Consider the following 16,786-nt stretch of genomic DNA (forward strand, 5'->3'; position numbering starts at 1 on the left):
AGGACGGGTGGATAGGGATGTGCGTGTAAGCATCCTTCAAGTCTATGGAGCACATCCAATCCTTGGGTTGGAAGAGTGGTAGTATTGATTTTAAGGATACCATCTTGAATTTCTCATTTACTATATACTTGTTCAATTCCCGGAGGTCTAGGATTGGACGTAGACAACCGGATTTCTTGGGAATTAGGTAGTATGGAGAATAGAACCCCTTGTTGCGGGCCCACCTGGGAATGGTTTGTATGGCCTGTTGGTGAAGTAACGACGTTATTTCTGTCGCCAATTGGGGTTGCTGGAGTTTGGGACCCCCTGCTGATATATGTGGGAGTGGAAGGTTTTCCAGAAAATGAAGTGGATACCCATTTTGTATGATGTCCAGAAGGTTTTCCCATTCCGTCAAACATGCTGTCAGACGTCCTTGGTGGAGTGAGCCGTGGTGATGGCAAAGGAATTTCTAAAAAGACTGAGTGTTTAACCTGAGCTGCAGGTTGCTGGCTCTGGTTTAGATTAGATCTCGGGCGTTCCCTCCCTCTTTGAGTTTGCTGGTTTTGTAAGCGTTGTTGCGGCTGGTAAGAGGGAAGCCGATAGGAGGAGGAGTAGGGTCTGAAGGGCCTACGTGAACACGTTTGTCTATGCCCTCCAGGGAAGTAGCGTCTCTGTGTATTGTACGCTGGGGGGGGGGGGGGGCAGTTAACGACTGCACTGTGACTAATTGTTCCTTGACATTTGATACTGTCTCTTGAACGAGGTCCAAATAAATTGTCCCCTTTACACGATAAATTGGCGACCTTGGCATGGACATCCTCTCTGATCGCACTTGCTCTCAGCCATGACATGCCGCAATGGCCATTGCAGATGACCTAGTTGTGGTTTCAAAGGCCTCATACACCGTTCTGAGCAAGTGTCAAATACCTTCTTCAATATCCTGTATTGGTTTGGATGCGGTTGGATCAGGGAGCTCTGATGTAAAATAGCTGACTCTTAAATCGCCTGCACGCATTCGAATAGATATTGTACGATATACAACTGATGTTGGTGAATGCGTGCTGATAACATTGCTGATTGGAATGTTTTCCTTGCAAATTCATCTAGTGAGCGATGATCCTTTCCTGGGGGTGCAGAGGTGTGTAGTTTAGTTTTCTTAGCCCTCTGCATGGCTGATTTCACCACGATAGAAGTATGTGGAAGTTGTGGTAACGAGTAAAGTGGGGATTGTTTCATACAGTACTTTAAATCCGTCTTGTGGGACACCTGTGCCCCAGAGTATGGTGTTTCCCACGACTTCTCTAAAACTGAGTCAAGAACCTTGTGGCAGGGCAATGACGAAGGCTCTGCTGGTAAGTCGAAGATCTTTAGAAGATCTAGAGTTTCAACCCTGGGGTCAGACATTTTTTGAACGTCCACATGCAAAATGAAGCCCACCTTTTCCAGAAATTTGGGGTAGGACAATTCCTCCGGTGGTGAGTATGGCTCTGGAGGCTTGTCCGGTGCATCGAAAGGCTAACCCGTGGAGGTATCTGGAGACGAATAAGGGGAGCCTGGTTGGGCCGGAGAAGGTATTATAGGATCCAGTGGCTTGGGACTGGATGGCTGAATGACCGAAGCAGGCTCCATGGTTGGCTCCCGTGACAAAGGAATGGAATGTGGGAGGGACGATGGGAGGGGGGAATGTATTTTTATAGTGTGTTAAAAAATCCGGACAACGCTTCTGAGAGTTGAGAGAAGGATTGTTGTATGCTGGGGGGCATTGGAGGTTTTGTTACCCCTTGCCCGTGTCTTGGGGAGATCGCCGCAATCAGGATGTCTGAGCTATTGCTACGTCTTGGATGTTTTTGTGGTCGTAAGTCATGGATTATCTTACGTTTTTGGAGAATGGTTCCTGTAGAACCTGGGTCCTTTGTCTGTGTGTGGATACGGATGATAAATCTGAATATACTTGTGATTCTGGAGAAGATGATGTGGAATGAGAGTGTACCGCTATTAGTTCCTCATCGAATGTCAGACGATGAGCTGGGGTATGTTCCTCCAGTGGTGACCCCCGAAGGTCTAGAAGTCAGAGCTCGGTGTGGACGAGCTGTGTTGTCTTGTAACGTTAGGTTCAGGTAGAGAGGTTTGTATACGTTCTCTGGTAAGGGGTCGTTTGGTCTCCTGTGGTAGACTGGTCCCAGTCCCCATCACATCTGAGGCAACTTGTTTAGTTGTTGCTTTTAGAGTCTGTTGCTTTGACTTGTCAGACAGGGGTGGATGTTGGATGCGTCAAAGATGCAAGCGAATGCGATGACGCTCTGTGTGTCTTTTCGGCACCTTGTCTGGTTTTTGGCGTCAATTAGGGAGTGAGGCTTCGATGACGTACTGTGCGAAGATTGCTTCGATCCTGCGTCATGCCTCGATGCATGCGCCGGTCTCACGCTGTGTGTCGGTGGAGGTGCGTCGTGCTTAGATGGCGAAATCGGGTCAGCGCCATGTTTCCTCTTCTGCGCCATGGAAGTCTTCACCGGCGCAGGCATTGACTAATATGATTTCGACCCTGGCGTATCAGAACGTCTGTGACTCCACAGCGGCTCAATTTTCCAAGGTCTCTGCCTTGGATGTTTGGAGGATCCCCGGCTAGACCCTGATCGATCTCGATGGGGTGCAGGTGGCGTTCTGTGGAGGTCTCGACCCCTACGAGCCTTCCCTTCGTCAACTCCAGGCCTGGAGGATGGTAAATCGATAGACGAGGCCCTTAGGTTTCGACGGGCCTGGGGAGGAATGAGATTCTGATGGTGGAGCATAGGTGCCGACAGCGCGAAGCTTGAGTTCTTCGATATTTTGGGCTCTTTGCCTCTGGGCGACATGCAGCCGCAGTGCTCGCATTCGCGCTGATTATGATCTGGGCCCAGGCATCGGTAACATCGATCATGTCCATCGGTGATGGACATGATCTTTCCACAACTACAGGGCTTAAAGCCAGACGGCCTCGGGGCCAATTTTTTCGACATTGATTTTCTAATTTTAGTTACTCAGGTGAGGAGAAAGAAGCTCTGCGTGCGTTCCGCGCGCGGAAAGAAAGACTGAGGAGAGATCTCTTTCCTGCGCGGGAACTCACGCGCAGCTGCACAGAGCAAAGCTCTGTCTCTCTCTTTGTAAGCTCCACCTCCCGGACCCTGATTTACAGTTCCCATGACAGCATATCTAATTCAGCCCTGCTATCGACAGGAAAATATAGATGCACTGGAGAAGGTACAGAGAAGGGCAATGAAAATGATAAAGGTGATGGAACAGGCTCCCCTATGAGGAAAGGCTAAAGATGTTATGACAGATGATATGACAGAGATCTATAAAATTATGAAAGGACTTGAACCGGTAATTGTGAATCTGTTATTTACTCTTTCAGATAACAGAAGGACTAGGGAGCACTCCATGAAGTTAGCAAGTAGCACATTTAAAAGGAAATTGGAGAAAATTATTTTTCACTCACACAACTGAGCTCTGGAATTCATTGCCAGATGTGGTTAATACAGTTATTGTAGATGGGTTTAAAAACAGTTTGGACACGTTCCTGGAGAAGTTCATAAACTATTAATCAAGTTGACTTAGGGAATAGCCACTGCTTATTACCAGCATTAGTAACATGGGAGATATTTGATGTTTGGGTATTTACTAGGAATTTGTAAACTGGATTGACCAGTTTTGGAAACAGGATGCTGGGCGTCATGGACTCTGTCTGACCAGTATGACAACTTCTTACATTCTTATATAACCTTCCTGAGCAAAGCCTACTCATAACTACAGCACCAGTCCATGTCTACACCACCTGCTGGAGACAAATATTGAACAGCTGAAGGTAGCACAAGACCCTTATATAGGGAGAGTGAAGTTAGCTTTGAGCTTTTTTTTTTGTCTCCATCTGCAGGAAGGGGGACATAACCCACTTGTCTGGACTAATCTGGCAGGTAACTATTCCCTTGTCATCCATGTTAATAGGTGTTCTCTGAGGACAGGAGGATCAGTCCTCACACATGGGTGACATCAGAAGGAACCTGACCAAGGACTTTGATATCAAAGCTTCTAGAAGCTTTGAGCTTGTTCCACTAGGTATGTGAAGCCCTGACCACTCCCCTGCTTCCCCTACAGGACCACTCAAATCCATGATAAAGCTAAGATTTAATTTCTCCAACTCCAAGGAGAGGTGGGAGGATTTTGTGAGGACTGCCATTCTGCTGTCCTTAAAGAACAATTGTTACAGGTAATAATTTCACTTTCTCAGAGGACAAGATAGATGGCAGTCTTCACATATAGGGAGTTCCAAGCTACAGGCTGTCCCAAACAAAAAAGGCAAAATACAAACTCCAAAATGATGCCAACAGGTGACTTTTTTGTGGAGATAGGTCACCCTAATGCTCTTTTCTTTTAAGGCAGTTTGAAACCAAAATAACAGGTTTTAGAAGGAATGAATCTGGTTCTTCACCTCAGACTCCATAGGACAGACTGACCAAAACTACTGTCACACTGGGAGCCTCTGTCCAAAAAAACCCCAAAAAAAACCCAGTAGCCAGATGTGAATGTGCGGAATGTGTGTATATTGCAGCTTTGAGGATGTCCTCAATAGACGCAGATCTCAGATGAGCTACTGATGCTGCCATGACTAACACTGAATCTTGATATGCCCCTTAAGTTGTGCCTGCTTGGGTGTAACATGTGACCCAGTGTGCTATCTGTATATACCACTACTTAATCTCAAATTCTTGGTTCTTAACATGGGAGAGTTTCAGGTATTAATACGTATAAACTTCTCAATAGAACTAATAGTTGTGCAACCACTCCCACTGTCCCAATATATACACTATATGGAAGTTAGGAAAATTTGTTATTACCTGATAATTTTCATTCCTGTAGTACCACGGATCAGTCCAGACTCCTGGGTTTTGCCTCCTCTCCAGCAGATGGAGACAGAGAAATTTTGATGGACTCTGCCATAAATACCAGGATGCCACCTACAGTCCGTCAGTATTGCTCAGTCACAAAGCAGCATGGACCAAAAACCAAACTATATACAGTAACCTAACAACTGAAACTGGTATACTAACCCCCAAGTGGGAACAGAACCCGTGAGACATGGTAAACAAAGCTCTGCCGAATCAAACTAAGAACAGCTGAATAAGCGGACTTTCGACTGCCGACGCACTCCAAATGGGCGGGACTCTGGGCTGATCCGTGGTGCTACAGGAACGAAAATTATCTGGTAAGAACTAAATTTTCCTTTCCCTGTAGGTACCCGGATCAGTCAAAACTCCTGGGATGTACCAGAGTTCCCTTACCTGGGCTGGGATCCGGAGAGGCCCGCTCTCAGCACACCTGCTCCAAATCCTCCCGCGCCTGGGTCCTGGACGTCTATGCCTGGCGAACGTATGTAGCGATTTCCAGGTAGCCACCTGGCAAATCTCCTGTGCGAAATATGCTGACATTCCGCCCACGAGGTAGCTTGAGCCCGAGTAGAATGGGCCCGAAGCCCTTGAGGCAGGGACTTGCCCTTCAGCAAGTTAGCTGAATTGATAGCCTTCTTCAACCAGCGGGCGATAGTGGCCTTTGATTCTAAATTGCCTCATTTAGGATCACTCCAGAGCACAGATGATCAGACACCCGAAAATCATTGGTAAGTTCAAGATAACGCAGCAACGCCCTATGGACATCCAGTTTCTGTAAGTCCCGAGCGAGAGGATCAGAATGGTCCAAATCAGAAAAGGAAGGAAGCTCCACCGATTGATTCAAATGACAAGAGGAGACTACCTTCGGGAGGAAGGAACGAACCGTTCGCAAGGATATCCCCAAATATGAAATTCTAAGGAATGGTTCTCTGCACGACAAAGCCTGGAGTTCAGAAACACGCCGAGCAGTGGAGATTGCTACCAAGAACATTACTTCCAAGGTGAGATCCTTCAAAGTTGCTCCCTTTAACGGTTCGAATGGCGCAGCACACAAGGGCGAAAGCATCAAATTGAGATTCCAAGATGGACAAGGATGGGACACCAGAGGTCGTAGATGCTTTGCCCCACGAAGAAACCGAGCGACATCCAGATGTGTTGCCAAGGAGAAACCCTGAACGGCACCGCATAAACAATCAAGCGCTGCGACTTGAACCCAAAAGAAACTACATGACAGTCCCTTCGCCAAACCAGCTTGAAGAAAGCCCAAAATCTGTGACACGGACGCTCGAGTGAGCAGAATCCCCCTGTCTACGCACCAAGCCTCGAACACTTTCCAGACGCGAACATAAGACAGGAACGTGGAGGTCTTACGCGATCACAAGAGCGTAGAAACCACTGCATCTGAATACCCCTTGTCCTTTAACCGCTGCCTCTCAAAAGCCATGCCGCTAGACAAAAGCGATCGACCTGGTCAAAACATTCAGGTCCCTAATGAAGCAGGTTTGGGAGATCCAGGAAGCGTAACGGACCTTGCACCGCGAGATTGACCAGGTCTGCAAACCACCCGGGAGCCATGAGCATCACTGAGGACAGATTTATTTATTAATTTATTTAAGAGCTTTTATATACCGACATTAGTAGGTACATCATATCGGTTTACATCAAAACAATAGGTTGAAAGTACAATTAACAGGAAGAGGGGAAAAGGGACAACAAAACTGACAAAGTGCAACAACGGTGCTACAGATGGAGGCGCTCTATTGGTGAGCCAGAAAAGGAGAGCTGAAAGGGTAACATAACATAATTAACAAAATAACATAATTAGCATTATTGTGATAGCTGGAACGGCATGGGGTTAAGCTCTATTCTCCTGATCACCTTGCCGATAAGGGGCCAAGGAAGGAACACAAAGCATCACATTTGTTGGCAAGGGAAGCGCTAGAGCATCTACCCCTTCTGCCCCCGTTTCTCTGCGGCGAGCAAAGACGCGTGGGGCTTTGGAATTCCAGAATGTTGCCATCAGATCCATGCAGGGCGTGCCCCACCAGTCGCAAATGAGTTGAAATGCTCCCTTGGCAAGCTCCCACTCTCCGGGATCGAGACGATGGCAACTGAGAAAATTTGCTTTAACGTTGTCGACCCCCGCTATGTGAGACGCCACAAGACTGACCAGGTATTGCTCCGCCCAGCTGATCAGTAGACGAGCCTCCAATGCCACCGGCCGACTCCTGGTTCCGCCCTGGCAGTTGATGTAGGCTACCATGGTTGCATTGTTGGAAAGAACCCGGACCAATTTCCCCCTGAGAAGCGGGAGAAAGGCCTGCAAAGCCAGGCGCATTGCCCTGGTCTCCAGGCGGTTGATGGACCATTGAGATTCCTCCCGAGACCACTGCCCCTGTACCGATTGTCGCTGACAAACCGCTCCCCAGCCGGCGAGACTGGCATCCGTAGTCACGATCGTCCAATCCGGAACAACCAGGAGGACCCCCCCCCCGGTTCAAACTGTCGGAATGGAGCCACCAGTAGTCCAAACTGATCCATGCCGTGTGTGGTAAAGGTAACGGCAGATGAAATTATTCGGAGACCGGACTCAAACAAGAAAGCAAGGCTGATTGCAGCGGTCGCATGTGGGCGAAGGCCCAAGGGACAAGCCCCCGGGTCGAGGCCATAGACCCCATAACTTGCAAGTAATCCCAGACTGTCAGCGGATGTTTGGACAGGAAAGCTCTCACCTGGCCTTGCAATTTGGTAATGCGTTCCACCATGAGAAAAACTCTGCATATCTGGGTATCAAACAAAGCTCCCAAAAACTCCAGGGACTGGGAGGGAATAAGATGACTCTTGGACAGGTTGACCACCCATCCAAGGGCACCCAGCAGTTGAAGTACCTTGTCTGTCTATCGCCTCCTGGCAAAGGACGTCCGACTTCGCCCGTTTTAGCCAATCGTCCAAATAGGGATGTACCAAATATCCTTCTCTGCATAATTGAGCCTCTACCATGATTTTGGTGAACGTTCTGGGAGCAGTGGCCAGGCCGAAAGGCAGAGCCCAAAATTGGTAATGTCGTCCTAGAATGGAGAAGTGCAGAAACTTCTGGTGAGCGGCCCTGATCCCGCTGCGTAGATACGCCTCAGTCAGATCCAGGGATGCCGGAAATTCCCCCGCCGCACGGAAGCAATCACAGACCGTAATGTCTCCATGCGGAACCGGGGAATCTGAAGACATCTGTTGACCTGTTTTAAATCTAGGATGGGCCGGAAGGTTCCCTCCTTCTTTGGAACCACAAAATAAATGGAGTACCGGCCTTGCCGAAGTTCCGGAGGGACCTGCGTGATTGCGCCGAGATCTAGAAGGCGCCGGAGAGTCTCCTTGACTGCCCGGCGCTTGGCGAGGAATTGATGACGAGGCCACCATGCAAAATCTAAAGCGTAGCCGTGTCTTATCACTGTTAGAATCCACTGATCCGTCGTGAGCTTGGCCCACTCCTCGTAGAATAGAGACAGTCTGCCTCCCACCACCAGTACCGAAGAGCGGACCGGCCGACCATCATTGCGAGGGCTTGCTCCCTGGAGCGGCCGGGGTGTTATCGGGCCTATCAAAACGCCATCCTCGAAAGGACTGAGACCAAGACTGCCGACTGTTGGAGGTTTGGCGAAAGGAGGACACCGGTGGCTGGAATGTCCAAGGCTTTCGGCCCCCATAAAACCGGGATCTGGAGCCAAAAGAACCTCTAGACTTCAGTCTGTCCTCAGGCAAGCGGTGTACTTTATTCTCACAGAGGGACTGTATCAGATCCTCCAGCTCTTTACCAAAGAGCAGTTTGCCCTTAAAGGGTAGCGATCCTAGCTGAGACTTGAAAGAGACATCCGCTGCCCAGTTTCGCAACCATAACAGGCGGCGTGCTGAAACCATGGACCTGGCTAAGTGTGGAGCAAGTCATGAAAGGCATCGGCACTATAGGCAATGACTGCCTCCAGATGCCCCGCCTGGAGGGCTTCCTCCTCAGATAGTGCCTCATTGGCTAGCAACCCAGCGAAGGCCTGCCCGCAAGGCAAAGTTGCTACACGTAGCTGCAAGGACCCCAAGGGCTGAGACCTCGAAAATTTTCTTGAGCTGGATCTCCAGTTTCCGATCCTGTAATTCCTTAAGGGCAGTTGTCCCGGTAACCGGAATGGTAGTCCTTTTCGTGACAGCCAAAACCGCCGAATCCACTTTGGGAAGTCGGAGGATCTCCAAGGCCTCCTCCGGTAGGAGATTAGGGATGTGCAGAGCAAAATTTTATGTTCATATTTTTTATGTCCGAAAGGGGGTCCCACTTGCGGCCAATATGGACATAAAAAAAATCCAATGAGTTGGGTATATGTACATATGTGCAAAAAAAAAATTTAAACCCCCTCACCCTCCTTAATCCCCCCCCCCAGACTTACCACAACTCCCTGGTGATCGAGCGAGGAGTGAGGACGTCATTTCTGCAATCCTTGGCGAGAAGCATGTGACGTCGGTGGCACGTCGAGTGACGCGACGTCACGTGATTCCCGGCTCGTTCGCGCCGGACGGCTCGTTCGGCCCAAAAAGAACTTTTGGCCAGCTTGGGGGGGGCCTCCTGCCCCCCCCAAGCTGGCCAAAAGTTCTTTTTGGGCCGAACGAGCCGTCCGGCGCGAACGAGCCGGGAATCACGTGGCGCCGCGTCACTCAGACGCGACGTCACGTGATTCCCGGCAAGTTCGCGCCGGACGGCTCGTTCGGCCCAAAAAGAACTTTTGGCCAGCTTGGGGGGGCCTCCTGACCCCCTCAAGCTGGCCAAAAGTTCTTTTTGGGCCGAACGAGCCGTCCGGCGCGAACGAGCCGGGAATCACGTGACGCCGGCGTCACTCGACGTGCCGCCGACGTCACATGCTTCTCGCCAAGGATTGCAGAAATGGCGTCCTCACTCCTCGCTCCATCACCAGGGAGTTGTGGTAAGTCGGGGGGGGGGGGGATTAAGGAGGGTGAGGGGGTTTATATTTTTATTTTGGCTCAACAATCGCGATTTCCCACATATCGAACATATCTATGTTCGATATGTGGGAAATCCGATCGTTTATGTCGAATCAATTTTTTAAGTAAAAAAAAAATATGAGTTGCGTTTTACTAATGCGGTCAATCCGAATGCACACCCCTATAGGAGATATAACTTATCCATAGCCTTGGCCACCTTCAGCCCTAAATACGGGGTACCCCACTCCCGAAAGAGCAGGTCCAAGGCTGAAAAATGAAAAGGAAAGGAGGAAGGTGGCCCCCGCAAGCCCAATACAACCGGGTCCATAGCCCCCAGCCTAGATTCTTACTTGGGGGGTCTCAATATCCAGCTCTCGTGGGATAACAGGGATGAGAGGTCCTAACTCATCCAGACGAAAAAGCCTGACTTTAGGATAATTGCCGTCCATCCCATGAGCCTCCCGGCATGGGGTCTGTCTCCCCTTCAACCCCCCTCGGAGGCTGGGAAGGTAATTGTGGATCGTCTGGATCCTCAGATTCTGACGACGTAGCCGAGACCTCCTGAGGTGCCTCAAACCTGAGGGGGCCTCTGCACTTGTGGGTGACCCGAGTCCTCCCCGTGCTTCATCTTCTTCTGTGGCCTGGCCATAGGGTCCGAAAGCCCCTAGGGAGCTCTGCCCCTCTTTTTGCCTTGAAAGCTTTGTGCATCAAAAGCACAAATTCAGAATTAAATGAGGAGTCTGAGGAAGAATCCTCTGTATCCCTTTATCCCTTGTCGGGACTTCCCCTAAAACATGTGGACCAGCCCCCCCGAACTGTCCCCCTCAGGGGCTACCTGTTGTGGGGGTAAGCGCGGAGGGAGATTCTCCTCTCCCACTGCTGCATTCGCTGCCACGCTCGCTATCGCGAGCGAATTCAAGATGGCGCCCGCTCCTGCGCTCAGCAGGAACGGACTGAAATTCGGGGCTGGCAGGGTCCCAAATGTGCCGGAGACAATCTGGACCCCGCATGACAACCCTGGGTAGGGTCGCGGAGGCTCCCTCTCCGCCTGAGAGGCACGAGGTACACACAGCATGACACACACAGCTCCCCTAGGCATGACACACACAGCTCCCCTAGGCATGACACACACAGCTCCCCTAGGCATGGCTCCTCACACCCCGACTTCCCCACAGAAACGGCGCAGCGAAAACGGCATGAGGAGAGCCCGAAGAGAGCGACGGTAAAGGAGAGCCAGAAACAAAGAACATTTTTTTTTTTTTTAACTTGCCACCGAGCCTCTGGGTCCAGATCTTACAGGGGGGAGTGAGCCAGGCTCCCCGGTATCACCCCCCAGTACCAAGAGTAGCTGGAACTAGGGTTCTGAACCCTAAACATCAGCAGCCTCAAAAACCAGAGAGGATGGTCCCCCTCAGGACCTAGTGACCCTCTGGAAGGCGAAAGACTGTCTCCTGCAGCTAACCTTTAATATTTCTTTTTTTTTTTTTAACTCTGAAAAAGAAAATGAAAAATCTGACTATGCTAGCCTAATCCTATTCCAAAACACTAAAATTCCCTTCACAGACTGTAGGTTTTGCATCCGCCATCTGCTGGAGACAGAGTAATACTGACGGACTGTAGGTGGCATCCTGGTATTTATGGCAGAGTCCATCAAAATTTCTCTGTCTCTATTTGCTGAAGGGGAGGCAAAACCCATGAGCTTGGACTGATCTGGCTACGGACAGGGAAAGACTGCTCATCTTCACGTAGTGAAATTCATCAGTAGCACAATTGACTTCAATAATTTTATATATGCACACATTTAAAACCTTTTTCAAGTAAGAAATAAAATCAGAGAAAAACTAGGAGAAATGTCCTAAATTGTTTAACTCTATAAAGCTTTCCTATTCTCCAGTAAGTGGTCCATTTGTAAAAAGCCAAGATAACATGGACCAGAATAGTCCCATCACTTTGAGGCAATTTTGCTCAAGACGTCTACAGGGAAATCTCTTTATAATGCCAAAAGGACTAATTCTATCCTCTATCCTAGGTGGTTTGAAAGCTACTGGTGAAGAACCTTACAGCACATGCAAAAAAAGTGATGAAAACAATCCACCCTTCCCGGGCATACCAGGGGGTCCCCTGGCCTAAAAGGTAAACAGGGTCCCACAAAAATAGGAGTGACTTTGAATAATTAGTACAAGTAAGTAATATTGATCAAAGCAATGAATATTTAGTAACCTCATGAATGGAACACACAGCAGCAGTATTAACAAATGCAATTCCAAAATACAGGTGCAGAGAGGAAGCAGAGTGGAGAAAGTATGGAGTGAGACTAGAATAAAGGATATGGTGATCGGGAATGGAGCAAGCTCAACAAAAAAAAAAAAAAATAAAATAAAAGGACAGGAGCACACTAACACGAAGAGCAGGTTTATCTGAAGATCAAATGCCAGCCAGCTAGCAATTTGTAATATGTGCAACAGCAGAAATTTGGTACATTAAAAAGAAAAAATATATACTGTATATGCTGCAATTGTTTTACCTCTTTACTTTGTTCCTTTTTCTTTGAAGCTTGCCTTTTTTGATCCTTATCTTCCTCAGTGCTAGAATCATCATTCTGTTTGCTTTTTTCAGATTTTTTTGCTTTCTTTGAGCTACTTTTGCCACCTTGACTAAGCTTTTTCTGTTTTGGCAAAGTCTTTAAACAAACAAAAGCAAAGCATTTTCTTTAATAATTAGAAACATATTATTCTTGTACAATCAGTAAATACCAAAAGGCAAAGTTCCACCCCCCTCCCATCAAAACCTATTCTTCACCTATTTCAAAGACTACCTTCCCCACTTCTCACCAAGGTTTTATCACAGTTTTATTTGCACTGGCTGTTCATTCCCATTCACTGGGAATCTCACTCAAATCTCAAACATCTTCTCCTTATGCCACCAATGCAGCATTATCCTGTACCGTTTACTAACTACATCCCATCTTGTGTGTCACTTTTTCCATCTATAAACTGTGAGAAACTTAGAGGATGGAAATCAGTTCTCAAACAGCAGAGTTGCATACAGTATCTAAGACAGCAAGACAAACTAGACATAAAGCAATGGGCCTAGTACAGAATAATTTAAAAAATAATGATAAAAGGTAGAAGAGAATTCTTTAAAAAATCTGAGGCCAACATTCAGTAGGCCATTTAGAGGACAAGTTATCCAGCTACACAAGGCTAGATAACTTTAGACCTCAGAGGCACGTCTAAAATTATCTGGCTGACCGAACCAGATATATCTGAAATTTGGCTAGGTTACCCAGCTATATCAGTCCCTCCCTGGAACGCCCCCGAAAAGCTCTTTTTATCCAGCTAAATTATAACTGGATAACTATTTATCTGGCTATAATTTAGACTAATAAATGACTGAATATGCCAGTTTTGCCATTTAGATGGATAAAGGAAAATTGGTTCTTACCTGTTAATTTTCGTTCCTGTAGTACCACAGATCAAGGACTGATGAAGCAAGAGGGTAGGCTATCTAAAAAAGCCGTTTGAGCAACAAAATGGATTAGACATTTTTTTTTGGCGTCTAATCCATTTTGTTGCTCGTACCACAGATCAAGTCCAGACTCCTGGGTTTTGCCTCCCCTCCAGCAGATGGAGACAAAGTTTTACTGCCACATAAAACACATAAGAACATAAGAAATTGCCATACTGGGTCAGACCAAGTGTCCATCAAGCATCCTGTTTCCAACAGAGGCCAAACCAGGCATAAGAACCTGGCAAGTACCCAAACACTAAGTATATCCAATGCTACTGATGCTTTCTAGGTCAACTTGATTAGTAGCAGGTAATGGACTTCTCCTCCAAGAACTTATCCAAACCTTTTTTAAACTCAGCTACACTATAACTGCACTAACCACATATCCTGGCAACAAATTCCAGAGTTTAATTGTGCGTTGAGTGAAAAAGAATTTTCTCCAATTAGTTTTAAATGTGCTACATGCTAACTTCATGGAGTGCCCCCAGTCCTTCTATTATCCAAAAGAGTAAATAACCGATTCACATTTACCAGTTCTAGACCTCTCATGATTTTAAATATCTCTATCATATCCTCCCTCAGACATCTCTTCGCCAAGCTGAACAGCGCTAACCTCTTTAGTCTTTCCTCATAGGGGAGCTATTCCAACCCCTTTATCATTTTGGTGGCCCTTCTCTGTACCTTCTCCATTGCACTATATCTTTTTTGAGATACGGCGACCAGAATTAAACACAGTATTCAAGGTGCGGTCTCACTACGGAGCGATACAGAGGCATTATGACATTTTCCGTTTTATTCACCATTCCCTTCCCATTAATTCCTAACATTGGTTGCTTTTTTTTTTTTTTTGACTGCCATAGCACACTGAGCCAATGATTTCAATGTATTATCCACTATGACACTTAGATCTCTTTCTTTGGTGGTAGCTCCTAATATGGAACTTATCTTGTAACTAAGGGGCAGCCAGAAGTCCCTCAGTATTGATCTGTACTCAAGCCAAAATCCAAACAAATACCAACACCATAACTAGCATATATCCCCTGAATGAGCAATGGAAACTGGAAACCTGGAACAGATATCCACGCCCACATAAAACCATGTGTAGGACTAACCAAACCTGTGCCATTCTTCAGAGTAATCACAAACAGATTGAGTGGACTCTCCAAATCTCCCTTTAGGCCAGTGGGAAAGACTCTGGACTGACCTGTGGTACTACAGGAACAAAAATTAGCAGGTAAGAATCAGATTTTCCTTTCCCTGTACATACCCAGATCAGTCCAAACTCCTGGGATGTATCAAAGCTTCCCTAAATGGGATGGGACTGCGAGAGTCCCGCTTAAAGTACACTTTCACCAAAATCCAGGGCCTCTGGGACCTGGACATCCAAACAGTAGTGCCTGGCAAAAGTGTGCAATGATTTCCCAGTAGCTGCCCTAGAGATCTCTTGTGGCAAAACTTGCTGACACTTGGCCCAGAAGGCTGCCTGAGAACAGGTAGAATGAGCCCTTAGCCCCTCCGGGACAGGGCAACCCTGACAGGTATACGCAGAGCTAACAGCCTCTTTCAACCACTGCACAATTGTGGCTCTTGATGTCTTAAAACCCTTTTTTGCATCACTCCATAGCACAAAAAGATGATCTGACATGCAGAAGCTGTTCGTGACCTTCAGGGTCTTCAACAATGCGCGTTTTACATCCAAACCTCGCAACTCTTTGGCCTGAGGCACCGTAGGATCCAAACTTGGGAAGGACAGGAGCTCCACTGACTGATTTAAGTGAAATGACAACACCTTCGGCAGAAAGGAAGGAATAGTCTTCAAGGAGACTCCCGAATCTGAAAATCTCAAAAAAGGCTCCCTCATGACTAGGCCTGAAGCTCCAAGATCAGACGAGCCGAACAAATTGCCACCAAGAAAACTACCTTCAAATTGAGATCTTTCATAGTAGCTCATTTCAGAGGTTCGAATGGAGCCACACACAAGCTCTTATGGACTACATTAAGGCTCCAGGAAGGGCAAGGCTTCAGACCCGGAGGACACAAATACTTTGCTCCCTGGAGAAAATGCACCACATCTGGATGTGCGGCTAAAGTTGCCCCTCAAACCTTACCTCGAAGACAGCCCAAAGCTGCCACCTAAACCCTGGGGGAATTAAAAGATAAACCCTTTTGTAGGAAGGCCTGAATGTGTGCCACTGAGGCTTGCATAGGATCCATCCCTTGCTCTGAACACCAGGCCTCAAAAACTCTCCATACCCTCAATATGCAAAGGAGGTGGAAATCTTCTTAGACTGCAAGAGAGTAGCGATGACCCTTTCCGAATAACCCTTATTCCTCAATCACTCCCTCTCAAAAGCAAAGCCACTAGACAAAAGCATGCCGCCTGATCTGAAAATATGGGGCCTTGACAGAAGATTCAGTAGATGAGCTAGCTGCAATGGTTCCATCCACTGCTAGGTTGACCAAGTCTGCAAACCACAGGCGCTGTGGCCACTCTGGCGCGATAAGGATCACGTCGCCTGGATGGACCTCTATGCTTCGCAAGACCTTACCCACCAGCAGCCAAGGCGGAAGCAGATATAAAAGGACGTCCATCGGCCAAGGCAGGACTAATGCATCTACTCCTCCTGCTCCTCGTTCCCTCCAACTGAAGAACCGCAGGGCCTTGGCATTGCGGAAGTCACCATTAGATCCATGCACGGCATGTCCCATCTACGACAGATGAGGCACATCACTGCCTCTGATAGCTCCCATTCTCCAGGGTCCAGCTGTTGTCAGCTCAGGAAATCCACTTGCACATTGTCCGTGCCCACTAACAGCACTAGATGTTGCTCTGCCCAGCTGATTAGATCCTGGGTTTCCTGAGCCACTGCCCAACTCTTGGTGCCACCCTGTGTCTGTTGATGTAAGTCACAGTTATCGCATTGTCCAACAAAACTCTCACCGGCTTCCCCCGCACCAGGGGCAGAAATGCCTGTAGAGCCAAGAGTACGGCTCTCGTCTCTAAGCTATTGATGGACCAGAAGGCTTCTTCCGCCGACCACTGCCCCTGAATGGACTGGTTCTGACAAACTGCTCCTGATCCAGAGAGATTGACATTGGTGGTGATGATCGTCCAGACCAGGATATCTAGTTCCACACCTCGTCTCAACTTGTCCAGGAGAAGCCACCTTGAGAGACTGGACCTGGCAAACTCCGTAAGTGGAAGTGGAAGCTGAAACTGCTCCAACAGGTCCCAGAGGAACAGTAAAGCCAACTGTAGAGGTCTTATATGAGCAAATGCCCATGGAACCAACTCCAAGGTGGAAGCCACAGACCCGAGAACTTGTGAGTCATCCCACACTTTGGGTACCTGCTTCCTCAACAATCCGCGAACTGGAGTTTGCAATTTGGAAATT

General features: G+C 47.8%; 1 protein-coding gene across 3 annotated transcripts in view; it reads right to left on the reverse strand.

Moving 5' to 3' along the window:
* Positions 1–16,786, reverse strand: part of DEK (DEK proto-oncogene) — a 213,427-nt gene that overhangs the window by 84,854 nt on the left and 111,787 nt on the right. For all 3 annotated transcript variants that reach the window (XM_029590742.1, XM_029590743.1, XM_029590741.1), the window contains exon 7: positions 12,406–12,561. In XM_029590742.1, coding sequence (XP_029446602.1) covers positions 12,406–12,561 — 156 coding nt within the window. The remainder of the gene's footprint in view (positions 1–12,405; positions 12,562–16,786) is intronic.

Source organism: Rhinatrema bivittatum, chromosome 2 (genome assembly GCF_901001135.1).
Source record: "Rhinatrema bivittatum chromosome 2, aRhiBiv1.1, whole genome shotgun sequence".
NCBI classification, from domain to species: domain Eukaryota; kingdom Metazoa; phylum Chordata; class Amphibia; order Gymnophiona; family Rhinatrematidae; genus Rhinatrema; species Rhinatrema bivittatum.